Source organism: Triticum aestivum, chromosome 5D (assembly GCF_018294505.1).
Source record: "Triticum aestivum cultivar Chinese Spring chromosome 5D, IWGSC CS RefSeq v2.1, whole genome shotgun sequence".
Classification (NCBI taxonomy): Eukaryota; Viridiplantae; Streptophyta; class Magnoliopsida; order Poales; family Poaceae; genus Triticum; species Triticum aestivum.
This window is the reverse complement of record NC_057808.1, coordinates 540,456,497-540,483,277: the sequence shown is the minus strand read 5'-3', so window position 1 is coordinate 540,483,277 and position 26,781 is coordinate 540,456,497. Positions and strand designations below refer to the sequence as shown.

The 26,781-nt window shown below is 47.6% G+C and overlaps 1 protein-coding gene across 1 annotated transcript; it reads right to left on the bottom strand.

Moving 5' to 3' along the window:
- Nucleotides 1–277: 277 nt before the first annotated feature.
- On the bottom strand, nucleotides 278–2,189 carry LOC123123629 (probable inorganic phosphate transporter 1-8). Its single transcript, XM_044544169.1, has one exon. It carries the CDS (start codon nucleotides 2,100–2,102, stop codon nucleotides 492–494), a length of 1,611 nt encoding a protein of 536 aa, XP_044400104.1. The 5' UTR covers nucleotides 2,103–2,189; the 3' UTR covers nucleotides 278–491.
- Between the last annotated feature and the right edge of the window lie 24,592 nt (nucleotides 2,190–26,781).

Here is a 26,781-nt window from a genome sequence, read left to right as displayed (position 1 = left end):
AGAAGAAAGAGGTGTTTAGAATAACATAATATGTTACTATATAACATAGTGTTTCCTGAGAAATTATGAGTCTATAAGTTAATAAATGAAGCCATCCATAACACTACTGTTATGTTACTTTATATTATAAAGATAGTAATTTAAATTAATGTTATATGCATGACATTAGTATAAGTTACTCTCACTATGACAAGCCTTAGGCTCATCATTCACCGAGTGTGGAGCAAGTGGTAGCTCACTCTCTAAGCTTTGACCGTTGCACACATTGGCAGCTGCAAGTTGATTGATTTATCTATATATTATGGACATATACATGAGCCAGCCCTGCAGGTTGGGTAGCCGGCAAACATATTGCTTTGAGTACTTGCACGTGGATCTATCGCGTACGTATCATAAAACAAATCAGAATCTTTGAGTTGACTAACGTAGACAGCCTGCATGCAGCTGCCTCACTAGCACGCACGAGTTGTGAAGGAATATATGGCGGCCTACTAGGCCGTGGACGGCTGCACGGCGGCGGCGCGTGCCTGGTCCTCGTTGTCCTGGGCCTCGCCGGACATCTCCTCCAGCGACTTCCCGTTGGCCTCCGGCACCAGGAAGGTGAACATGAACCCCAGCAGGTTGACCCCGGCGAGCACGAAGAGGGAGTTGCGGACGCCGATGCCTGGCCTGTACCCGGCGTCGGGCTTGTGCGGGTCCTGCGCCGCGTAGAGGAACCCGAACGCGCCGATCATGGCGCCGGCCTTCCCTGCGGCGGCCGAGATCCCGTGGCACGTGGAGCGCAGCCTCGCCGGGAAGATCTCGGCGGGCACGACGAAGGTGGTGGCGTTGGGGCCGAAGTTGGCGAAGAAGAAGGTGAAGGCGTACATGACGACGAAGCCGATCTGGTTGCCGGGCGTGGTCCAGTGGTGGTAGGGCACGGCGAGGCCGAGCATGAAGACGGTCATCATGAAGAAGCCCATGAGCTGGATGGCGAAGCGGCCGACGACGTCGATGAGGAAGACGGTGAACCAGTATCCGGGCACGGTGCCGCAGAGGGCGATGAGCGTCTGCGCGCGGGAGATGCGGAAGACCTCGTCGAGGGCGCTCATGGTGCGCGCCTTGGGGATCCAGTTGATGCTCGTGAAGATGTCCTTCTGGAACAGGTTCTGGCTGTAGAAGGCGATGTCCAGCAGGAACCACGTGGTGGCCGTGCCCACCAGGTGGAGGCCGTGCCGCCGCGCGAACTGCGGCGAGAAGAGGCCGAAGTCGTTGGCCCCGCGGCTCACCATCTCGTCCATCTTCTCCGTCTCGTCCTCGAGCTCCACCTGCAGCACCTTGGACATGTCGGCGGCGGCGAGCTTGGCGTTCTTGGCGACGAGGGCGGTGTAGCGCGCCGTCTCGGGCATCTTCATCCGCCAGTAGTAGGTGAGCAGCGCCGGAACGGCCCCGAGCATGAGGATGATGCGCCACACGAAGTCGGCCTCGGTGCCGGTGGAGGCGACGCGGTCGTCCTGGTAGGCCGGCTCGTGGAACCCAGCGCGGAAGGCGGAGGAGATGATGAGGGTGACGATGCCACCGGCGAGGATGCCGAAGCCCTGCATGGCGAAGACGGCGGCGATGAAGGCGCCGCGGGTCTTCTTGTTGGCGTACTCGGACATGATGGTGGCGGAGAGCGGGTAGTCGCCGCCGATGCCGAAGCCGAGCCAGAAGCGGAAGAAGCAGAGCGTGGCCATGACGCTCTTGGGGGTGTGCGCGAAGGAGAGGCCGGAGCCGATGGAGCAGATGACCATGAGAATCAGCGTCATGCCGTAGACGCTCTTGCGGCCCATCTTATCGCCGAGCCAGCCGAAGAAGAGCTGGCCGGCGAGCGTGCCGCAGAAGGCGACGCCGTTGACGGCGGCGGCGACGCCGGGGGGCAGCGTGCCGGGGTCGGGCTTGGAGAGGTCGGTGTAGTAGATGCGGCCGAGGAGCTTGGTGACGAGGGAGATGCAGAAGAGGTCGTAGGCGTCGGTGAAGAAGCCCATGCCGGCGACGACGATGGCCGTGAAGTGGTACCACTGCGTCTTGGCCGCGTCCAGCGCGCTGAGCACCTGCAGCCCTTGCTGCTCCGACCGCGCCATGCTGCTGCTGCTGCTCAGGGGAGGGACGTTTGGCCGCGGCAATGTGTGACTGTGAGTGTCAGAGCTAGACGACGTCGCCGGCCGGCCGGAAGACTTTGTTGTGTTGCAGAAATTATGGGCCGGCTGCTGCTGGTATAAGTAGGCGAGGAGGAGACCGGCCGCAGCTGGTAATCACATCACCGATATAATATCTCTTATATTATGAGAAGTGAGCATAGCTTAGTTGGCAAGGCGCGCGGAAGTTCGCGGCCAGCTGGCTCAAGCACTTGGTGTTCACGGAGTTTTTTTCTATAAAAAAATGCCAACACGCTAGTCTAGCTCAGTTGGTCTCGTTTTTATTTTAGTATCTCCCGTACTATTATATGCGCTCTTGTCTAAGCTCTCGCGAGCATGATGTTTCATTGCATGCTGTTAGCATCCTGGGGAGTTTCCATGCTCGGTCGTTAACAAGGATATCATTAGAAATAATATGATCTGAATGCAACATGTCAATATCTGAGCAAAAATGTTTGACTTACGTGTGATATTTATAGTTAACGGACTGATCTTTCTCCCCCTCACTGATCTCCCCTGAATTTCAGGATGGGCCCTGCTTCCTCCAAATTACCAATCAAAATATACCACATCAGCTGAGCCCGCAAAACTCCGGTAAGTCCTCCGTTGTTGTAGCATTATTCATATCCGAGTGCAGAGAATACCACTATGTCGAGGAGCCCTCTTCACGGTGCTCACACAAGACCCTGCATGGTCTATTGACCACACTTTCTACGGTCGCTACTCCGACATGACACCACCTACTCTGGGGCGCGTCGATCAAACCGACACCCTCAACCCCTCGCCGCCCCTGCTGGCACAATGTACACACCGAAGCAATGTTGAGGCAGTGCCCCTCGCATCATAACTCATAAGTACAACCCCCTTCCACCGAGCGCATTGTTTCTCGAGACCAGGACCTCGGCCACACAAAGAGTAACCATATGGTTTCGCTGCCTCGACGTCCACTGCCTCTGAAGGCGAAGAGATCCATACAGCTGCTATGCGCTTACTATCCACCACCTCCAAGGAGGAAGTGACACAACCACTGTCATTGCGCGCTATAGCGACCTTGAGCTGCTGATTTATCCCGATGAGCCCACAACCCCACGGGGGTGGAACGAAGCTCCACAAAAAAGCCTCCAAGGAAAGGTCCGGCGGCATCATGCCGCCATTGTTGGCAGCAACCAAGGTTGGAATTGGACTTTCGCGAGGAGCTCCTCCACACACCATCGAGAAAGGGGTGACATCAAGATACATTGGATGCACCGCACATCGCATGACACTCTCCATCGGCGTCATGATAGATATCATGTGAACCTAGATATCAGAACCATTATTAAATGGTTTAGCTTCGATAACTCATGACTCCGCCACAACTAACAAGCAAATTTGTTGAGTTCCAAAAGGAAAAGAAGAAGCAAATTTAAGGATAATGGCATATTTCATACTCCTAAAGTCTTAAGCTGGTCATAGTGGGTACTAACTTATACTAGTGTCATACTAGTGTCATGCATATGACACTAGTCTAAGTTACTACCTTCATAATGCAAAGTAACACAGTAGTAATATCATAGATGGCTTCATTTATTAGCTTGTAGACTCATCCTTTCTCGGGAAGCGTTATGTTACAGTAACATATTATGTTACTCTAAACACCTCTCTCCTTATTAAATTTCTTGGAATGCGCTATGTTACTATCTAAGTTACTCCCACTATGACTAGCCTTAGCTAGCTGCTTTAACAATTATTGTGATCAATTTATCTATCAAATTGCGTCTTTCACACGAACACACAGTCCGATGTGCTTAGTTTTTGATCGTTAAGTCCAACAACTGCATTTTTTTGCGGAAGAAACAACTGCATCAAGCGTACTTAATTCGAAGCAACGTACCCACCGGTGTGGAGAGAGCCATTAATTGATATCCATGAGTTGAAACAATTATTTATTACTCCATTTATTTCATACAATTGTTGTTGTGGTTTTAGTTTAAGTTTGAACTAAAAACCACGACAATAATTATGGAATGGAGGGAGTATTATATTGAAAAAACAATGCAACATAAGTATGGGCAAGTTTAGCGAGCGACCGGCTGCTCGGTAGTCGTATCGAGCGGCCGGCCTAAATTCTAAATTGTGTGCACGTACTATTCCTGTCTATGCTACAGATTTGGTTTAGTAGTCCCTTTTTCTACTACGTATTAAATGCCAGTATATGCATCTCCTCTTGTGCATGCATATGCATGCATGTGTTTGTTCGTATTTATTTTGTGATTTTAAAATTTTAAAATGGCATAACTTTCAATCCGCGTGTTGAAATTCAGATCCGTTTTCATCGTTCAAACCCTCGCGACGTGCTCTTCAAAAGTAGATCCCACATGGGGATGTTTCGACGAACTAGTCTTCCTGCCAACTAAACGTCAATGTGTGTGCAACTAGACTACATTGCCGCGCCAACTGAGCATATATGTGTGTAACTAGTCCTGCCAACTAAATATCAATGTGTGTGCAACTAGACTACATTGCCGACTCGATTGCGCATGTGTGTGCAACTAGTGTCCTGCCAACTAAACATCAATGTGTGTGCAACTAGACTACATTACAAGCCAATTGAGCATATGTGTGTGCAACTAGTCTTCCTGCCAACTAAACATCAATATGTGTGCAACTAGACTACATTACAAGCCAACTAAACATCAATGTGTGTGCGATTAGACTATATTACAAGCCAACTAAACATCAATGTGTATGCAACTAGACTACATTACAATTAGGGAGGATGGTTGCACATCTACGACTAGGTAGTTGGCCACGGCAGTAGACTAGTTGCAAATCAGGTTGTCATGGTTGCTACGTTGCAACCTCATAGGAAGTTGGATTATGCAGCTCTAAAATTTTGTTTTGAAAAAAGTTGCACCATGTAGTATTAAAGTTGCACAACAGTACTAAAGTTGCACCATATAGCTCCAAAGTTGGCATAAAAAAAATTCATCAAAACATATACCCATGCGGGATCTAATTTTAAAGATCTCGATGTGAGGAGTCCAAAGGTGAAAACGGATCTGAATTCCGATGCAAGGTTTGAAAAATATGACTTTTTTAATTTTTGTGAAGGTAGTTAAATCAGTCACATGTAGAGAGAGAATGAACATCACGTACTACTTTTCCTTCTAATTATATTCCCTGGCCCACTATTTTAAAGAGCAACAGTCCAAAACCAGTTCAAATGATTCAACACAGATGGTACTGGTCTATGTCCGCGCGGAATCGAGCGGCCAGGAGCCGGCCGCTCGGTTCGCCCAAACAGTGCGTATGCACTTTTAGATTTTAGGCATAAGTATTCCCTATTAATTCACTGAACCAACGATCATGCATGCAAGCGGTGAACGATGTCATGTGTTGGGTGGAAGATGCATTTTATAGTCCGTCCGGGAACGCGCTTTCGTGTCCTCTTGCCGTTTGCTTGCTATCCAGATTCTTAAACTAAACCAAACTTCGTGGGAACTCTTGGGATCAACAGTTTGATGGCATATCCTGGAATCTGTAGACCCTAAAGTCTCCAGCTATAGCGTGTCCCAGGAGGACGAGGTGACACACGTAAATGTAAACAGTCTGCGTACGTATGTCAGTACACAAATTTGACAACCTTTGTTTTGGCTCCGTGTAGAACACACTTGGCATTTGGCGGCCGTGTGGTACCCATGATTATGTTTTTCCATGAGAGTTGAGACGACAAGCACAAGACGCTTGGTAGAATTGTTGTAGAAAAATATTGTGAATCCCGACAAAAATAAGAGGTCTGCTAAGGCAACATCAGGAGACATGCCCAAACGAAAACAGAAGAAAATACATGTTTCCCTGTCGCATGCGTGCGTGCGTGTGTGTGTGTGAGAGAAAAACAAAAACTTAAACACCAAGTTAGAAGTATGCCCCGCTCGATATCTGTAGCCTCCCTAGTCGTTGATGGCGACATCATGAGAAATATCATCTGCCCAGCTATCAAAACTCACACTCCTAAATATGTCAGCTTTGATAACTCATGACTCCGCCATAATTATAATAAGCAAATTTGATGAGTTTCGAAAAGAAAAGAAGAAGCAAATTCAACGGACATTGCATATTTTATATGCCTCAGTAGTCTTAGCCGCTTTAACAATTCCTGTGATAATTTAATTACCAAAATTGCGTCTTTCACACGAACCTACAGTAGACCGTGTTTAGTTTTTGAACGTCAAGTCAACCACGGCGCCAACTGTGACAAGTGTGCCATAATATTTTTTTTAGGGTAAGTGTGCCATAATTTGAAGCAACGTGCCTACCTACCAGTCCGACAGGAGGGAAATTGGTATCTCGATAGGTTGCAATATTTATTTCTTATTATTCAAGAAATAATGCAAGATATTTCCCACTCCCTCCTACAGTATTATTTAGATGTATTGCAAAAGGACTCTATAGATATTTCAATATAAACTACATACGCATAAACATACTAAAACATGTCTATATGCATCCGATTTAGAAATGTTTTGGAACTTCTTTGTGAACAGAGGGAGTATTTACTAAACCAATGAAGCAAGGGGCGGTGAACAAAAGTTATTGGGGGACGGAAGCTGCATTTTGTAATCCTGTTGGGAACACGTACGCTTTCAAGTGTTCTTTCATTTTGGTTGCTATCCAGATATCACTAAACTAAACATGAGACGCAACTACGTGGGAACTCTTGGGATCAACAACTTGATGGTCCTATGCTTGTCTTACTCTCGTGGGAGCATACCGTGAATCCGGACGATCATGCATGCAAGGGGATTCATGGCATATGCTCGTGGATATCCGGTTAAGCCGTTGACGATGACCGCCCAATTTAGATAGAATATAACGGCCAGCTACGGCTACCAGTTTGATGAGTTGACGTTGAAGGAGACAGAATGGATATCATATAATGCAATCATATCCGTCGTCTTAGCAACCGTTAGCTGCAGAGTTTGTTATTGATAGCTAGTATTAGGGCATAATTTTGCTAGTTGATTGATGGGCTAACACCAAATCTGCATTTATCTACTAGCATGCACATGTGCTGTTCGTGAGTTAATGCAGCATGATTGGTTCTCATGTGTTCTGCGTTAGTTCTGTTCTTGAGAACACCAGACTTACCCAAAAAAGTTGTAACGGTGTATTTGTTCAGAGAATTTTATTGCAGCCTTCTTGTTGTTTTCATCATGAGTATAACTTTACATAAAATCTTGTTGATCTTGAAAGTTTTGAAGTAATAATTATGTTACATGCATGGTTAGTCTTGGTGGTGTAATGTTCCATCTTTACCTCATCTGGTCTAACATAGGTGAACACTGTGTTGGTGTGACACCTTGCTGCCCGTTTCCCTGACCTTCCTGCATGTTTGTTAATGACAGTAGTTAATGAAATTAAGATGGTAAAGTCAACTAGCTTTGCCTGGCTGGCTAGCAACCCACAAATTTCCTACCGCGTCCATCCGCGGACGGGGGGACCAGTCCACGGACACGGATACGGGAGGACGCCATCCAACCCTAACCGCACACATCCGGCCTTTCTCATTTATTTTTCAAGTCCGCGCGATCAAATAGCCTCATGCAACGGGTACAGACGTTCAAATAGCCGCATGTAAAAAGTTCAAATATTACATCCCAACATTGTTGTCCCCTTTGACCGTCCACTGATGCTCAATTAGATCTTTCTTCAGCTGCTCATGAGTTGGTCGATGCCAAATTTGTTGATGCATTTGAATAAACTCTTCAAATGTGGTCGGATTTTGGTCCGAAAGTTGGATAGGATCACCCATGTTCTCAAATTCCAGAGTTGTGGCAGCATCGACATCCTCATCCTCGACGATCATGTTGTGCATGATCACACAACATGTCATAACTTCCCACAAGAGGTTTCCGGATCCCATTGTTTACCAGGTCCACGAACAACTGCAAAACGGCTCTGTAGAACTCTAAATGCCCTCTCGACATCCTTTTAGCTGCTTCTTGTCTTTGGGCAAAGTGAGTCTTTTTCCGGCCAATTGGGTTTGAGATGGTGCTGACAAAGGTATAGCCCATGGAGGATAGATGACGTCAACAAGATAGTAGCCCATGTTGTACTCATGCCCATTGACAATATAGTGGCAAGGAGGAGCTTTTTCTTCAGCCAGCCTCGGAAACAACGGTGACATAGGAGAAGCGGGGTGGAGCCCAGCTGGAGCATTTGAGGTGCCAGAGACCTAGAGTCCTGGTAGAGGTGTGGCATGGTAGCCGGGGTGGTTGTTGACACCAGATTTTGGCACGACCAAGAACTTAATTAAGATGGCTTCAAATTGAGAAGTGCTCAAAGTAAGAAAGTTCCGTATCGTCAAAAGGAGAAACTTTGATGTTTGGGCCATCGCCATCCGATCTCATCTCGAAGGCCGAAGTTGTGTTCGAAATACCAAGATTTTGTATTCAGAACACTATTCGGCTGATTCCGCCCAAGACTGCCTCGTATGGAAAAATGATCTACATGGATTGTCTTCGCCTCGTCGAAACGATCAATTATGATATAAAAATCGTCCCAATCCGAGTTCATATGTAAAAGTTAGAGCTATCGGAGTGCAGCCCTGTCATGAGGCGTGATGTGGCGCACCCCACCAGACCTATGTTTGATGGGTAGCGTGAGCGAACAGGTGTTTTGCGTGACCGTTTTGGCCCAAAAGATGGCCTCAGATCAAAAAACGTTTAACATGAAAGTTGTTCATCTGGTCGAAACGGTCAAGAATGCTTTTGGACTCGTTTCCATCCGAGGTCGTTTACCACCAGAAAAAAGACCCACAAGGTGCAGCCAGTTTAAACCGAACAGTTTTGGAAAGTTCGGACAAAACCAATCCAAATTGGACTAGGGTTTTGGACGTGAATTGAAGCATTTTCCTTGCACGGGAAGTCCAGCTACCTCTTATATACCTAAGGGGTGACGGCCGATTGAACAACACACAATCGAACAATCATCTATCACTTTTTTATCTTTTATCTTCTCCCTTATTCTTCTTCTTCTTCGTTCTTCGTTCGTTCTTCTTTTGCAGGGCGGCGAACCTTGAGGCCCTAGGGGCGGTCAGGCCGACCTAGGGCAGCCCATAGCCGCAGCGCGCCCTGACGGGGTCCCTCCTGGGCGTGTGGGGTTTCGGGTCCTGAAAAGCACCCGCCAGATTGCCTGCATACCGCTCTTCCGGACGGGTCTCCTTCGACGTGAGCTGCGGTGCATCACCCCCGGCGTCGAGGGTACACGGTGACGTGTTCGTGTGCGAACACACTTTTTGGCGACTCCGCTGGGGACGAAGCTTTGAACGGTCTCCAGCCCATTCTTGCTACGAAGAGAGCGTCATCTAGGGTTTGCAATCTACAAAGGTAATATGAATACCCAATTCACTTATGTAGATGCAAATAATGCATATGTTGTTGCTAGATCGTTTAATCAGCATAATGTGTCGGCTAGCCCTAGTTTTATCAATCAAGCATCTAGTTATGCGCAACAGCCGATTCAGAATAATCTTCATGCTTCAACTTCATATAATTTTAGCAACATGCAACATATGTATTCCAACTCCCATGCATCGGCAACCCCAGAAATTTATATGCCAATGAACAACATGATGAGTTCGGTTAATCAAGTTGAAACACCTCATGTAGGAACTTTCAATAGCATGCAACAAAGTGTTTCACCTTTTTATTCATCGGCAACTAATTTGCAACATGTTAATCTGAACATGCCGGTGGATAGGGGAATTGGCCATGCTACTACTAGTTATTCAGCCAATTGCCATCAACAATCATATGCTACACCTCATGCTTCTAATTTTTTGGCACCATATGCAACTGTAGGTATTCATAATTCGGCTTCGCACCTTCTTGCTAATAGCCAAATAACTGAAAATTCTATAGGATCACATGTGTGTTCACCTACTAGTGTAGCATGTCATGTTCCCCCTACACAATTACAGAATTCCGGCAACATCTCATTGCCGAAAGAGTCTGAGAGCATCAGGGGGCAACCATATCCAGACTGGGTAGTTGAGAACAAGCTTACATTCTCTTGGTATTTGTGCAACTCCATTCGAAAGGAACTAATAGAAGGCGGTAAGCCTCATGATTTTGCTGCAGTAAAAGCTAGAGTTGTGCAAATGATGCAGTCGCCCAGTGTTGTACCATCCAGTGCAACCCCTAAACAATTGCAAAGTTTCGGCACCTCATTGCCAGAAAAGTCTGAAAGTATTTGGGGGACAATCTCATGAGGAGTGGATGGAAATTGAGATGAAAAAGTTTAAAGCTCGCCAAGCTGAGATGTTGGCTAAAATTAGACAAGAGCGAGAAGCCTTGCAAATTAAAAAAAGATAAAATTGATTCAGGTAACAAAGAAAATTCGGTTATTGGAAAAGCCGAATCAAGTAGTATATATTCTGAGTCCATCAAATTCAAAGAGGCAAGTATTATTGAGAAAGGGCATGGAAAGCATAGCGAAACAACCATGCTTGATTTTTCTGAAATTAATGGAACCTACTTCCTGCCCTATGAGTTTCGTGCCATAGAAATTGACGAGCTTCAAGGATAAGAACAAGTAGCCGAACAAAGTTCGGTTGAAAAAGATCTTCAAACTAATGATGCACGAAATCAGGAGAAAGATGATGACAAGGCGTTGGGAAGCTATCCAAAAGCAAAGCACGATATTATTCATGCCATGCAATCATCATGCTCTCCCAAGGTATTTGAAGAGGTATGTTTAGCAAGTAATTTACCTATTTTCAGATTTGGTCAAACTTTATTGTTGATGCATCTATTAGAAAAATCTTCTTAAGTAATTTTGAAAGACCAATGAAGAAGGCTTGACAGAGTAATTGACCACGGGTACCCCGAAGACGGCGAGACAACATTTCAAGACATCGGGGCTAGCAAAGCCCCTCAATCCGACTACCCGGCCGCTCCGGCCGGCTCCCCGTCCGACTGCTCCGCGCGGCCAGCTGCCGGCTGCCGACTGCGCCACCCGGCCGGCTGCTGGCAGCGCCAACCAGCCGGCTGCCGACTGCAGCCTGACCCGACACCAACAAGACAACGACGAGACGGCCGTACCCAAGCACTATTCACGTGTCACCCCAGCCATCATGTATAGTGTCACTTGTCCCCTGACACTATTTATGAAGTGACCCAGGGGACAAGCATGACACCCCACCATGCCTTGCCCATACCTACCTAGCTTACATCCTAAGTACCCCTCAAGGCTATATATATGAGCATCCATCCATCCATCCAGGATGGACTCACACTCACGCATGCATGCTCATGCACTTGCGGCCTTGCACACACTTGTGCTCATATGCATATACAAAGCCAGATGCTTATGGCACTGAGCTCAGATACAGCTCCAGGAGCAACTCTGTATCAGAGATACTACAGATACTCAGACATGCATGAGTAGGGGTATTATCTCTTCGGAGAGCCCCGAATCTGGGTAAACTAGCGCGTGCTACTCGCATACCCGCTCCCGGTCCTATCAGCAGCAGTCTTACCCTCACACTAAGCCCTTGTGGCATCTGTCGCCTCGCACCTCCGCCGTGAGAATACCACGACAGTTGGCGCCCACCGTGGGGCGGTACTACTACCATGCTATCACGCTGCTACTGGTTTCGCAGTCCGGGCGGGACCATTTTCATCATCGTCACTACGGCCTCGCGCCGTCCCTCCGGTAGCGCTCGGGGGCTCGACATCGACCCGCCCCCCGAGCAACCGCACGAGACGGCGCATCCTCCTCGTCGGCGTCGCCCTCTTCTTCACCATCGCGACGTTGCCGCCGTCCCTCGCGCCCCCGCGCCGCGCCTCGCTCCGGCCCGGTTGTCCGCGCGTCCTCACGACCGTTTCGGCCATGCGCCCGTGGCGCCCCGTCGCCCGCGTCTGCGCGGGGCGGCCGCTGCTTCGCCCGCGTCCACGCGACGCGCCCCGTCGCTCCGCTCGTGTCCGGGCACTGCCATACGCTGTTGCGTGAATCCCACGCACGGCCGCTTCGCGCAGGCACTCCCACGACTTTTCGCCCGCCTCCGCCGCTAGCTCGCCCCCATGCTTCGCTATAGCCACAGCTGCTGCCATGCAGCCCTTCGCTGTAGCAACAGTAGCTGCCACGCCTCGCTCTCTGTGCGTACAACTGCTCGTGCCTGGCTAGCTAGCAAAGCCCGATGGATTCGTGCATGGTATGCTAGCTTAGCTAGCTAGTCCAGTTCATGTGCACGCATGGCCGCGCCGGCCGGCCGCCTCGAGCTCGCCTCGGCCTCGGCCGTCTCGGCGCTCGTCCCGCTCCGGCCCTTCCTGAGCACCCGGCTGCTCCGTCCCCGCGCCGTCTGGTCGCGCAGGTCCCGCTCCGCCTCGCGCGTGCGCCCACAGTCGGCCTCGCCGAGCTCACCTGCGTCCGCGCGCCTGAGCCGGCTGGCCGCTGCCGCGCTCGGACTCCTCCCCTCTTGCTGGCTCCCGGCCAGCCGGCTTCGCCCACCACCCGGCCAGCCTGGCCGGCTGCCGGCCCCGCGCCCGCCCGCTGGCCTCCCGCGCGCCGGTTTCCCCCGCGCCGGCTACTCCTCCGCCCGTCGCCGGCTCCCCCGCACCCGTGGCCGCCTGCTCCACTCCCGCTACACCGGCTGCGGTGCCCCGACGCCTCCCCACGCCGACTCGGCCGCGCGCGGCCGCCTCCCACGCCGCCCCGCCGGGTGCTGCCGTCGCCGCCTGCTCCACAACCGGCCACCGGGTCACGGCTCCCTCACCCCCGCCTGCTCGCCTCGGCCCCGGCCTCCCGCGTTGGCCGGTCGTTCGCCCCTCGCCGGTTACCGCCCGCCGACTCCCGCTATCCGACTGCTTGTGAAGGAGAGAGATGGGGCCGGCTGGAGAAAAGTCGGAGGTGACTACTGCAAAGAAGAAAAAGAAGAGAAAGGAAGTGTGAAGTGATAAGTGCACGCGTGCAGCATGTGCATGCATGTAGCACGCTGCATATCCGATGGGTGCACTGCGTACATGCATGCCGACTGCAGTATGTATGTGCATGTCTGGCCGGCTGCCCAGCTTCCGCCGGCTCCCCTGTCTCGCTCCGGGTTGCCGGCTGCTGGCGCGCAGCAGCCGGCTCAGCTCCGCCTCCAACTGTTGCGCCGTGTGCCAAAAAAGGGAGGATTCGACTGCGCAGACTGCTGCCCAGCCGACTGCTCTGGTTGACTGCCCGCGTCGCCGCTCGGCCGGCTGGTTCGTCTGCCCGCTTTGCTGTCTGGCCGACCGACGAGCCGGTTCGGCTGCGCACAGCCCGCTGAAGAAGGAAAAGAAGAAGACAAAGTAGTTGACGGGAGATCCGGCCCGACTGCTCAGCAGTCGGCCCGAATCTCGGGGGCTACACCCAGTGGGTGCGCTAACACGCTCCCGCGAAGAAGAAGACAAAGTAGTTGCCGGGAGATCCGGCCCGACTGCTCAGCAGTCGGCCCGAATCTCGGGGGCTACACCCAGCGGGTGCGCTGGCGCGCCCCCGCGAAGATCGTAGACAAGAGAAGAGTTTTGTCCGGCTGCCAGCAGCCAGCAGAAGAGAAAAAGAAGAAAAAGGGCGTTGCAAGACGCCTCGCCGCCTGACCGGTCGAGCCTGACCGGCCGGGACCCCCACTTCGAGCACCCGGAGGCTCGACGGCTACACCCAGCGGGTGCGCCGGCTGTCTGCGGCAAACTTCGCCTCGACTACGCCAAAAACAATGTGAGCTCCTCACCCGCTTATTTTTGCACCACGCAAACACGGATAACCTCGAGCGACGCTCTGGGACCACCTCCGTTTTTATTACAGTTGCACCATTGTTCGCCCCGGCACCAGCCAGAGTTGGCCCGGAGGCTGGCCGCTTGGCCTGAGACGTTAGTTCCCGCAGACGGCTTAGTAGCGTGCGCGGTACCAAAGGCCCACTCTTAGTCACAGACCGCAGAGCGGCTGTCCGGCTAGCAAGAGTGAGCGCTGGAGGCCACCCACGCGAAAAACGTCCGGGAAGAAAAAATGGTTCGGGCGACCCGGTCGTTTCTTTTACGAGTATCTGCTTGGTCAAATCTGCTCCCAGAGTCTGAGTACTGTACACTCCACTCCGCGGCCCACTCAGCCGCAGACCGCAGAGCGGCTGTCCGGCAAGCGAGAGCACAAGCCAAAGAGCGGAGGGGACATGAAAAAGATTGAAGGGGGCTCGGACGAAACCGAGTCGGCACCCTCCACATAAAACTTGCAGTGCTAAAAGCAAACATTTGATATATCTGCGCGGACTAACTTTGTCTTTTGCATGATCATTTTCGTGGGGAACCCCCCTCCTCGCTCGGAGGCTCGGAGGCTACACCCAGTGGGTGAGATGGCGCGCCCCCACTGGAAGCAAGACGCGCCGGCTGTCAGCAACAGCATCAGTCGGCGGACCCCCGCATCCGCGCCCGACAGCACCAGCCGGCGGACTTCGTGTCTGCGCTCGGCACCGTCGACGCCATCGTCTGCACCAACAAACGCGAAAAGCCTCCGCCCAACTTTTCCAAGTTGCCCGGAGGCTCGGAGGCTACACCCAGCGGGTGCGCTGGCGCCCCCTGCCCGAAGCAAGCTATGCCGGCTGCGGCCTGCGGCCGGCCATCATCAACATTTTCTACATCAACACCCGCCAAAAAACCTCCGCCCAACTTTGCCAAGTGCCCGGAGGCTTGGAGGCTACTGACGGAGTAATTGACCACGGGTACCCCAAAGACGGCGAGACAACATTTCAAGACATCGGGGCTAGCAAAGCCCCTCAATCCGACTGCCCGGCCGCTCCGGCCGGCTCCCCGTCCGACTGCTCCGCGCGGCCAGCTGCCGGCTGCCATCTGCGCCACCCGGCCGGCTGCCGGCTGCTGACTGCGCCAACCAGCCAGCTGCCGACTGCAGCCCGACCCGACACCGACAAGACAATGACGAGACGGCCATACCCGAGCACTATTCACGTGTCACCCCAGCCATCATGTATAGTGTCACTTGTCCCCTGGCATTATTTATGAAGTGACCCAGGGGACAAGCATGACACCCCACCATGCCTTTCCCATACCTACCTAGCTTACATCCTAAGCTACCCCTCAAGCCTATATATATGAGCATCCATCCATCCATCCAGGATGGACTCACACTCACGCATGCATGCTCATGCACTTGCGGCCACGCACACACTTGTGCTCATATGCATATACAAAGCCAAATGCTTATGGCACTGAGCTCAGATACAGCTCCAGGAGCAACTCTGTACTAGATATACTACAGATACTCAGACATGCAGGAGTAGGGGTATTATCTCTCCGGAGAGCCCCGAACCTGGGTAAACTAGCGCGTGCTACTCGCATACCCGCTCCCGGTCCTATCAGCAGCAGTCTTACCCTCAAAGCCCTTGTGGCATCTGTCGCCTTGCACATCCCCCGTGAGAATACCACGACAAGGCTAATTTACTTGTTAGCAATAAAACTGTTACTAAGCATATCAGTCAATATATTGTACCATTCAAAGAGACCGATAGTGACTTATTACTGCAGCCAAAGCTTTTCCCATTGCTTTGTTTAAAATTCATATCTAATTGGGTAGCTTTGCTTGCTTCATACTTGGCTTACACATGGTCTCAATTAAGACATGTATATTCTAACTACTTTGATTTCAGAAATTTAAAGTCAAAGTTAAAATCTTTTGAGAAAACCGATGCTAGTATAGTTTCTTATTTGAAGGCATCGGAAAAAGAATGCGAAAGAGAATTCATAGCCGAATGGGAAGATGCCAAATCTGAACCATTCGTTTGCTTAACTCCAAAGCCGTTCTCACAACAAGATTGGCTAGAAAACAAAAGGTATACTTTCGATTCAAACATGTGTGACCAAATCTTCGATTTGTTATTGAAAAACAATTACATAAGAATTCTTGATCACCATGTTGAGACATCTGTCGAGGGACGAATGTATTGTAAGTTGCATGATTCGTCCAAGCATAATTTTGAGGACTGCCACATGTTTCGTCAAATAGTTCAATCGGCCATTGATAAAGGACGATTGAAATTTGTTGAGACACCAAGAGATGACCAGTCTATTCCGATTGGTCCCGATGGCAGAAAGTTTTTGCATCGGCTGCTTCAAGCCGATCCATTTAAAGAGAAGGTAAAAACTGTAGGTGATGGTATCAAGATTTCAAGTAAAGAAGTTGTTGAAGAGTATAATGAACATAATCTTGAGGGCGAAAATTCCATCGAAGCTACAATGGGGACGCCAAGGACTGGGGGGCAGCAAGCAAATCCAATGATCAATGAAAGCAAACCAAAAGAAAACAAAGGCCGAAATAAGCGCAAGTGTAAGAGATCAAAAATTACCTTCGCTGAACTATTAGATAAATATCAAAAGAAGAGTGAAGAGAAGAATGCTTATCGGCCAAATCATGCAAAGAAACCAAGATCACCCCCAAGGCGCAAATATGAGGATCGGTATTGGCAAAGTGAGAATCTTCATGCAACATATTCATATCCTTATTTTGGGCCGCCAATGCCAATGCCGTGGATGCCTCCCTATGCTCATATAGATCCATATCCATCATGGGACAGGTATGATACAAGGGCACATTCTCCATCTTATTTTAGACCATCTCACCAATATTATGCAGCTCCAAGAAGATCAACATTTGAACAATCACATGTTAAAGACCGTTTCAATCATAAGGAATCGGTCCAGAGCTCAAGGAAGAAGAAAGAGGTGGTCAAGCAAGTTTACCGTGTTGAAAGAGATGGTCGTAAGAGTGCAACTTCAGATTTGATCTCAAAGGAAAAAGGGCCAATTAAAGTGTTGACATTGGCTACTAAAGGCAATGAGACGAAGCAACCAATTATTGAGAGTCAAAGTGCCAAATCTGAAGAAAAGAAGTTGAGAGTGCACAAGGCCAAAAAAGAATTGCCATTGGTCAAAACAGAATCACAGCCGAGATGCACACTCGGCTTATCGTATTGGCAAAAGAAGGAATTACAAAATCTTAGTGCACAAGAGCTGAGACAGAAGAACATGGCATGGGTTCCCAAGAGGATCAATCATAAGAAAAATGATGTGCATGCTTCTACTACAACAAGTACAATAAAAGTGAAGAAAGAGAAGAATGGAAGCAACAAACAATTAAGCCGAAGGTGTGCATCACAACATAAAAATCTTCGGTTAGCACATCATCCATTTTCTTCAATCATGCCATTGATGCCTTTGCCATGGAATTCATCCATAGGTATGATCAATTACCCTCCATGGATTTATTTTGATCCATGGATGCAACATAATTTTCTATATCATGACAGGGTATTACCAAATCACTATACATTTGGTTAGTTACATCTTTGTTGCTAATACAAAGGGGCCGAAATATTTTATTGCTATTTCATTTGTTTATTTCGCCTATACATACTTTGGTGGGTGAATTCTACATGGACCTCATAGTAATGGCCGACATTTATCTATTGCCCTAAGAATATATCTAACAATGGCCGGTGTGGTATTCTAACATTGTCCTTAGTTTGAGTAGAGATTGAGATAAGTTCTTGCAAAGGAATTTGTCAAATTGATGCCATTGAAGATATTATGCATAGACCAATTCACCAAAATTGCAAAGTGAACTTATGTTTTGATTGGGTGTGCTTTGGCTTATTAGTTTTCAGAATTTACGTAAGGCCAAATCATGGTTGATTTTATTATTGAGCATCATATTGACATCATGCATAATATTGATTTTAGCTTGATCTCTCTAGTACCATGGAGATTATATATTGATGGTTAAATTTGTAGCAATGGCCAAGGTGTTGGTGTTGTTCTATATATCTCCTTATGGTGCTATTTTGTGAAGCCTCATGCCGCTTAAAATATTTTTGCACAATGATCAAAGCCGAATATGCATTGTCATTCGGATTGGAGCTTTGCCTTGCTATGTTTTGACGAATCACTTATAGTTTATCTTTTGGTATGTCTAGATACAAGATTTACCTTGGGTTGCTTTAAAATTGTTCATATATCTAGACATGACAAATCAGAAGAGTTGGCACAACAAGCATCCGGCTACCATGTCCGTCATGGTGTATTGCACATCTATCAATAGCCGATGCTTATTCTTGCCAACATAGGTAAGGCCGAATTGGAGCTCACCACCTCGGCCACTAATGAAACTTTTATGCAGGCAAAGCAAGGATTGGAGGAAGTTCATTCTTGATTATCTTCAAAATCCTAGCGAAAGGGTGAATAATATGGTTCGGAGGATGGCTTTGAGATACATATCTATGGAACCTTATCATCGGATTGTTATATAAATTGAGAAGTTTTCACCCAAGTTGCATCAAGAGGTTCAAATAAGCAACGACCGATATATGACTATCGTCCTAAGCAAAGACATGGCCGATAAATAACTATCGCCCTTAGCATAAACATGGCCGATACATAATTATTGCCCTGAGAAATATAAATGGCCGATGGAGTGTTGACATCGTCCTTAGAACAAATACATTGCAAATTATTTTTCGGCACGCAAGTTTTGCCGAAAAACAGGGGGGCATGTGTTGACACCAGATTTTGGCACGACCAAGAACTTAATTAAGATGGCTTCAAATAGAGAAGTGCTCAAAGTAAGAAAGTTCCGTATCGTCAAAAGGAGAAACTTTGATGTTTGGGCCATCGCCATCCGATCTCATCTCGAAGGCCGAAGTTGTGTTCGAAATACCGAGATTTTGTATTCAGAACACTATTCGGCTGATTACGCCCCCAAGACTGCCTCGTATGGAAAAATGCTCTACACGGATTGTCTTCGTCTCGTCGAAACGATTGATTCTGATATAAAAATCGTTTCAATCCGAATTTGTATGCAAAAGTTAAAGCTATCGGAGTGCATCCCTGTCATGAGGCGTGATGTGGCGCGCCCCACCAGACCTATGTCTGATGGGTAGCGCGAGCGAACAGGTGTTTTGCGTGACCGTTTTGGCCCAAAAGATGGCCTCAGATCTAAAAACGTTCAACATGAAAGTTGTTCGACTCGTCGAAACGGTCAAGATTGCTTTTGGACTCGTTTCCATCCGAGGTCATTTACCACCACAAAAAAGACCCGCAAGGTACAGCCAGTTTAAAACGAACAGTTTTGGAAAGTTCGGACAAAACCAATCCGAATTGGACTAGGGTTTTGGACGTGAATTGAAGCCTTTTCCTTGCACGGGAAGTCCAGCCGCCTCTTATATACCTAAGGGGTGACGGCCGATTGAACAACACACAATCGAACAATCATCTACCACTTCTTTATCTTTATCTTCTCCCTTGTTCTTCTTCTTCCTCGTTCTTCGTTCGTTCTTCTTTTGCAGGGCGGCGAACCTCGAGGCCCTAGGGGCGGCCAGGCCGACCTAGGGCAGCCCATAGCCGCCGCGCGCCCTGACGGGGTCCCTCCTGGGCGTTTGGGGTTTCGGGTCCTCAAAAGCACCCGCCGGATTGCCTGCGTACCGCTCTTCCGGACGGGTCTCCTTCGACGTGAGCTGCGGTGCATCACCCCCGGCGTCGAGGGTACACGGTGACGCGTTCGTGTGCGAACAGTGGTGGAGAACCGGCGAAGGCAAGAGATAAAGAAGGAAGGAGAGAAAATGAGGAGATGGAGTCGCGGGGTCCGGGAGGGTTTTGGGTGGGCCGGGGGTGTCGGATTCGTACATTTCACGTGTCCGGACTCCCGCAAAGATCCCGCAAATCCCCGCGACCGATACACGCCCGTGTTGGATGGCTTCCGCGGTTTGGACGGATGCGGTCGGTTTGCGGGCCCGTCTTGAAGATTCCCTTAGTATTAGACCTGGATTTGGTCATAACCATCAGAGACATTTATTTTGGGAGGATGGAGTACTTAGACAACTGCAGATGGTGTTCTCATAAGTAGCTAGGGAAGTATATCATACTAACTTGAATTATATTCCTGTGCTTGTCAGTCACTACCTGTGAAAGATCATGGATGTCACGTAGAGGGGGGGGGGGTGAATAGGCGCTTTAAAATAATTACGGTTTAGGCTTGAACAAATGCGGAATAAACCTAGCGGTTAATTTGTCAAGCACAAAACCTAAACAACTAGGCTCACCTATGTGCACCAACAACTTATGCTAAGCAGGATAAACAACTAAGTGATAGCAAGATATATATCATGAAACATTATGGCTATCACAAAGTAAAGTGCATAAGTAAAAGGCTTGGGTAAGAGATAACCGAGGCACGTGGAGACGACGATGTATCCCGAAGTTCACACCCTTGCGGATGCTAATCTCCGTTTGGAGCGGTGTGGAGGCACAATGCTCCCCAAGAAGCCACTAGGGCCACCGTAATCTCCTCATGCCCTTGCACAATGCAAGATGCCGTGATTCCACTATGGGACCCTTGAGGGCGGTCACCGAACTCGTACAAATGGCAACCCTCGGGGGCGGTCACCAAACCCTTACACTTTGGCAACACTTGGGGGCGGTCACCGGTATCCGTCAAATTGCTCGGGGCGATCTCCATAACCTAATTGGAGACCCCGACGCTTGCCCGGAGCTTTACACCACAATGATTGAGCTCTGAACACCACCAACCGTCTAGGGCACCCAAGCACCCAAGAAGAACAAGCTCTAGGGTACCAAGCACCCAAGAGTAATAAGCTTCTCAACTTTGTAACTTCCACGTATCACCGTGGAGAACTCAAACCAATGCAACTAATGCAATGGTAAGGGCACACGGAGTGCCCAAGTCCCTCACTCTCAAATCCCACCAAAGGAACAAAAGCTATGGAGGAAAAAGAGAGAAAGAACAAGAAGGAGAATACCAAGAACTCCAAGATCTAGATCCAAGGGGTTCCCCTGACATAGAGGAGAAAGTGATTGGTGGAACTGTGGATCTAGATCTCCTCTCTCTTTTCCCCCCAAAACTAGCAAGAATCGATGGAGGGATTGAGACATAGCAAGCTCGAAGAAGGTCAACAATGGGGGAAGAATACGAGCTCTAGAGATGGGGTCCAATGGGGAAGAAGATCCCCTTTTAAAGGTCCTCACAAATCTGCCCGTTATGTGGAGAAAACAGTAGGACCGGTACAACCGGTGAAAGTACCGGTACAACCGGTCAAAGCAGAGACAAAAACCTACCTGTAGGAAAAGCACTAAGCGGTACAACCGCCCGTGGCACCGGTAGTACCGGTTAAACACGAACTAACCGGTAAAACCAGCCAAGTACCGCTCAAGAACCGCTCCAAAACAGAAACTAGTCCGGTGATAGAGCGGTATATGACCAGTACAACCATCGGACCAACTCTGGAGCAGTGCAACAGCCCCAAAGACCGGTAGTACCGGTCAACCGGTACAACCAGTGTAAGAAGCGGTACAACCGGTCTATGAAAAACAAGTAAGAACAAAACAACCATAACTTTCGCATACGAGCTCCGAATTGAGCAAACTCAAGCTTGTTGGATAGATGACGAAAAGAGCTATCCAAAAGCAATGGGCTAAAATAAGAACAAGAAATGGAGAATAAATGCCATTGATATAGAGATGTGAAACCTCTATGAATGAAAAACCGGCAAAAACTCCAACATCGAAAACATCATAGAAGATGCACATGAACTCCGTTTTCGTTGAACTTGAGTTTGTCATGAAGATGACCATAAGCTCTAAAAATCACAAAGAGAAACACCGAACAAGAACCAAGAAATATGATGCAAGGATGAAATGGTTTGAGCTCTCTACGAACGATATGATCAAGCTACTAACTTGAGAGCCCCCCTTGATAGTACAACAATCGATCCTATAACCCGGTCTCCCAACTACCACCATGAGACCGGTAAAATAGAAAACCTATCAAGGGCAAACCTTTGCCTAGAACATAGTCCACTTGAGCTAGATGATGACGATCTTGGCTTCCTCAAGTTGGACCACCTTTCTTGATTGCATTGGCTTGATGAAGACTAAATGATTGCTCCCCCATACTCCACTATGGGTGAGCCACTCTTTGGCACATCTTCACAAGTCCATTGCCACCACAATGGACGGCAAGCTTCAAGCATGATTGCTCCCCATACTCCATTATGGGTGAGCCGATCTTCGTGTTGCTCCACTTGAACTTGCACACCACAACCTTGATGACGATCACCACGTGATGTCATCCTCCATGCGTTGTATGAGATCTTACTATTGATGCACACCCATGGAAGCAAACCTAACCCCACAACAAACTCTCACATAGACCATGGGTTAGTACACAAAACGTAATGGACAAGCTTACCCTACCACAAGACCACTTGATCCCACTCGGTACATCTTCTACGCTTTGTGTGTTGATCAACTTGAATCACTCTTCGTACTTAGTCTTGATCAACCTGGAAGCAAACCACGAGACCACTTGATCCCACTCGGTATATCTTCTACGCTTTGTGTGTTGATCAACTTGAACCACTCTTTGTACTTAGTCTTGATCAACCTTGAATCTTTCCAACTCTCTTCATTAGGATGATGTCTTCAAGGTAAACATGAATGTTCACACAGTCTTCTTCTTCAAGACATGCTCGCAATAAGCTCAAATCTCACATGACCAATCTTTGGATAATTCCATGAATAGCACCTTGGTCACCACATAAACTCCTTGAAACCAACATATGGACTTCAACAAATGCCCATGGATAAATCCTACGAATATAACTCAAGGTGACCATTAGTCCATAGAGAATGTCATCAATTACCAAAACCAAACATGGGGGCACCATATGTTCTTTCAATCTCCCCCATTTTGGTAATTGATGACAACCACTTTCAAGAGAGTTTATATAAGGAATTATGCACAACCATGCAAAGCAACAACAAATATGCATGAGCATGCGATGCAAAAGCTTAGGAACAAAACTAAAGCAAGAAGAAAGAACTCTCCAAACTTCTTCACTAAACTCTCTAAACTTCTCCCCCATTGGCATCGATTGCCGAAATGGGTGAAAAACTTAGAAGGCCAATATAATATGTGTTCCTCCATAAAGTGTGTATTTATCAAAACATAAGTGCAACGAAATACACATATCCAATGGTAGCTAGTTGGAGGAAGACAAACTATATTGAGGAATCAAAGATTGCAAATGGATGATATGCCACAAAGACATGTGAGCAAACAAGCAATCAATCAAAAGATACCAATTGAAACAAGCAATCAAAAGATACCAATTGAACCAACTAGACCAAGGATCCTATGAGCCACATGAATAATGGATATTATGATATGAGCAAAGGAGCGTTCTAAAGAAGCTAGAGAAGCTCCCCATGATTTGTGCACAAATAAGAATATTTGTATTTGAATACAACGGGCACAAAATAGGATCATCACTCCCCCAAAATCAATAGAAACTCACAACATGTGCAAGTGAGCATGGATAAGACACAAGGCATAGCACTTGCAGCAAGCACAAGGTTGAGCAACATGTAAAAGATGCAACTTAAGAGTAGGCTCAACCAAAATGATATGTGTGAGTCATGGCAAAGCACTTGAGAAGACTAATATAAGGATGAGCATTAAGCATCAACATAGTCTTGAATAGTTGAGATACAAGGTGCATGACATGTCCTTCCCACACACACACAACAGGCAAATGGGTTCACAAGCTTATTAATTTGCAAATTGAGAACCAATGCTTGTGACAACCAATGGTGAAGATAGAGAATGATAGCTTTGTCAAGAGAAGGGATACCATCAAAATGGCAAAAGCCTCATCAAGACAAGCATGAGGAAAACAATTGTCACCACACAAGAGTGCATCAAGATGCAATGAGATAAGACCTGCACTCAAGGAAAAAGCTTTCACGGAGCCACCAAATAAATAACATGAGAAAGAAACGGTGGACGTGAAAGAAAGGGATATCAACTAGATATGCAACTTCTCTCAAGTGCAAAAGATTTTAGGTAGATGAAGATCATGATATCAATCCACAAAGAAGGATGTACACACAAAATAGTTACAAAAAGGAAGGAACAAGATATCCACAAGGAAGTCATAAATATACCAATAAGATATTTGCTTGAAAGCATAACACATGGCTAGATACGGTCTTATTGTATATAAATGAACCCCTACCACACATCCATCAAATACATCACAACTAGCAACATGAAATCATCGTTGGGATGCTTTGAGAGAGGAAACAAGTATCACAAGGACAAAATAAGAAATTCCTGCCATGGTCCAACCTACACAGGGTTGAATGCAAGAAAATAGATACTTGTTACCGAGATAGCATTGGATGGATGTGGTAGATACCAATTGAAGGTAGATAGTAGTTCATTGATCATCCTAGCTTGACTCCAATAAGCACATGGTGACACCACCTTCCTTGTGAGCGAGTCGAGCATCCAATGCATCTCCAATTGTTCCTAGAACAACAACACAAAAAATGGTACCCAAACTCATTGGGACCAAAGAGTTAGACAACCAACAATACATAGGACAAACTCCACATACATATGTGCATATAGATATGAAAATGAATTTCATGCACATCTCATCCAATTTGAGACTTGGTGGAGTTTCCCCTATATATTGGGTCAAAGAAAGAAAGCATCCTAAATCAAATACATGAAGTAAATAAGCATGCTGAAGACTTTGAAGAACCGATACCAAATGAAAAATAAAAAACCAAGAGAAAATAGGATACCAAATGAAGAGATCATCACTTGGAAGATATCAATAAAAATATACATCAAGGAATGGGATATCCTTGATACACGCAAAAAGAAAGATATCAAACTCCCAAAAGATGGGATGGTTCCAAACAAACCAAGCCCTCTACAGAGTTTCATGATGGCACAAAGTACCAAAAAGAAGCGGCTTGCCTTCCACCAACACACACTTGATAAGGCCGATGTTTATGATCTGCCACTTGTTCGTATAATATTATCAATCATGTGGATCAGATCGAATATTGTCATTTCCTGCACACAAGCAAATAGCATGTGCCCTGGCGGTTTAAGCCAGGGCGGGTCACAAATATCTTGGAAAACCCTGATAAAATAGTCTTTGATAGAAAGACTAAAGGATTATCTAAGCCAAAAATATGTTGGCGACTTAAAGTCGAAAACCAGGGCGGTTTACCAAACCCTGAATATTCATATCCTTATGGAAAAACATACCTGTAGATTCATATCAAGGGAAATCCTTTAATAATACCAAGCCGCAGACATGAAATATCATGATATTTGGTTTGCTCGAGGCAAATAACTTGGCGGCTTACAATCCGGTATCAAGGCAGGTTAGCAACCCAACACATTCAATTATGAAACATATAATCAAGGCTACATGGCCTGAACTGCACCAAGTATACTTGAGAAGAAGAATTCATTGATGGACTCAAATCCAAAATGCCAAAAGAAATGCAGAAAAAATCAAGTGCTTTTATAGGCCGCGCAACCTTAAAATTCAAATGCTTTCATGGGCCGCACAACCACTAAGATTCAAGTGCTTTCATAGGCCGCACAGCCTTAGAGTCATCCTAGCTCACTGTAAGCCGGCCCTCACATGACAAACCGCCATTTTAATCTTAACAAGTTCAGGGTCTTAGTTGAAAGATTGACTGTTAAGAGTTCGGCGGTCATTCAGGATTACCTGGTGGAGTAGCATCGTGCAGACAGGCAGGTTATAACTTAGTTATGGCATGTAAGCTGATCAAGAGGGTAAGCATAGCTATGCTCATTGAGCAGGAAGACCCCAAGTGACCTATAATAAGGCATGGAAGCCTGATCAAGAGGGTGAGCATAGCTATGCTCATTGAGCAGGAGGCCCCCAAATGACCTTATGAACAAACAATAAAGACTCAGATACTTAGAAATGAAATGACAGAGGCCCTGAATTATCAGGGATGCCGGCTTTATTATATTGATCATAATATGTACATTGATAAAAGTATGTACAGCACAAGAGTCGGTGGCTCAAGTGTAGTAAGGCCGAAGATGAGCGATGTTCCAAGGCCGGCGGGTCTCCTCCTCTGATGTGCGTGAGTCCTTGTGTTCTCGCATATCAATAAGGTAGTATGACCCATTGTTTAGGTTCTTGCTAACCACAAACGGTCCCTCCCAAGGTGGGGATAACTTATGCATATATGTTTGATCCTGGATCAACCGGAGCACCAAATCGCCTTCTTGAAAGGTCCGGGTTTTAACCCAGCCACTATGATAACGACGCAGATCCTGCTGGTATATTGCCGAACGAGCTGCCGCAAGGTCACACTCTTCATCCAAAGCATCAACACTGGTGCAGAAACCTGCTATACAAACGGTTTTTAACCCCTTTCCGCGACAGCGTTTGGAACCGTCGCCAAGTGAGTGTGGGCGATAGGGGGGGGGGGTCCTTCCCACACGACCCAGAAACCATCGGGGATAGGCCCTACTAGCACACATGCTATGGCAAAATGAGCTCGTGTGCGATTTGGCGAGGCACCAAAACCTAATCGTTTCCGTTCGTATGTACATCCCACACGGCGAATCCCAGAAAAACATTTCCATCTGTATGTATATCACACACAGTTTTTGTGTGGAAACGTTTGTGCAAGGTGGCCTAACACAAACAATCCTCTGTCGGAAGCCATGTGTGATTGTTAGTTGATCGAGAATGCCG

Coding starts and splice junctions, on each gene's coding strand:
- LOC123123629 (XM_044544169.1), bottom strand. CDS start 2,102: ATGGCGCGGTCGGAGCAGCAAGGGCTGCAGGTGCTCAGCGCGCTGGAC.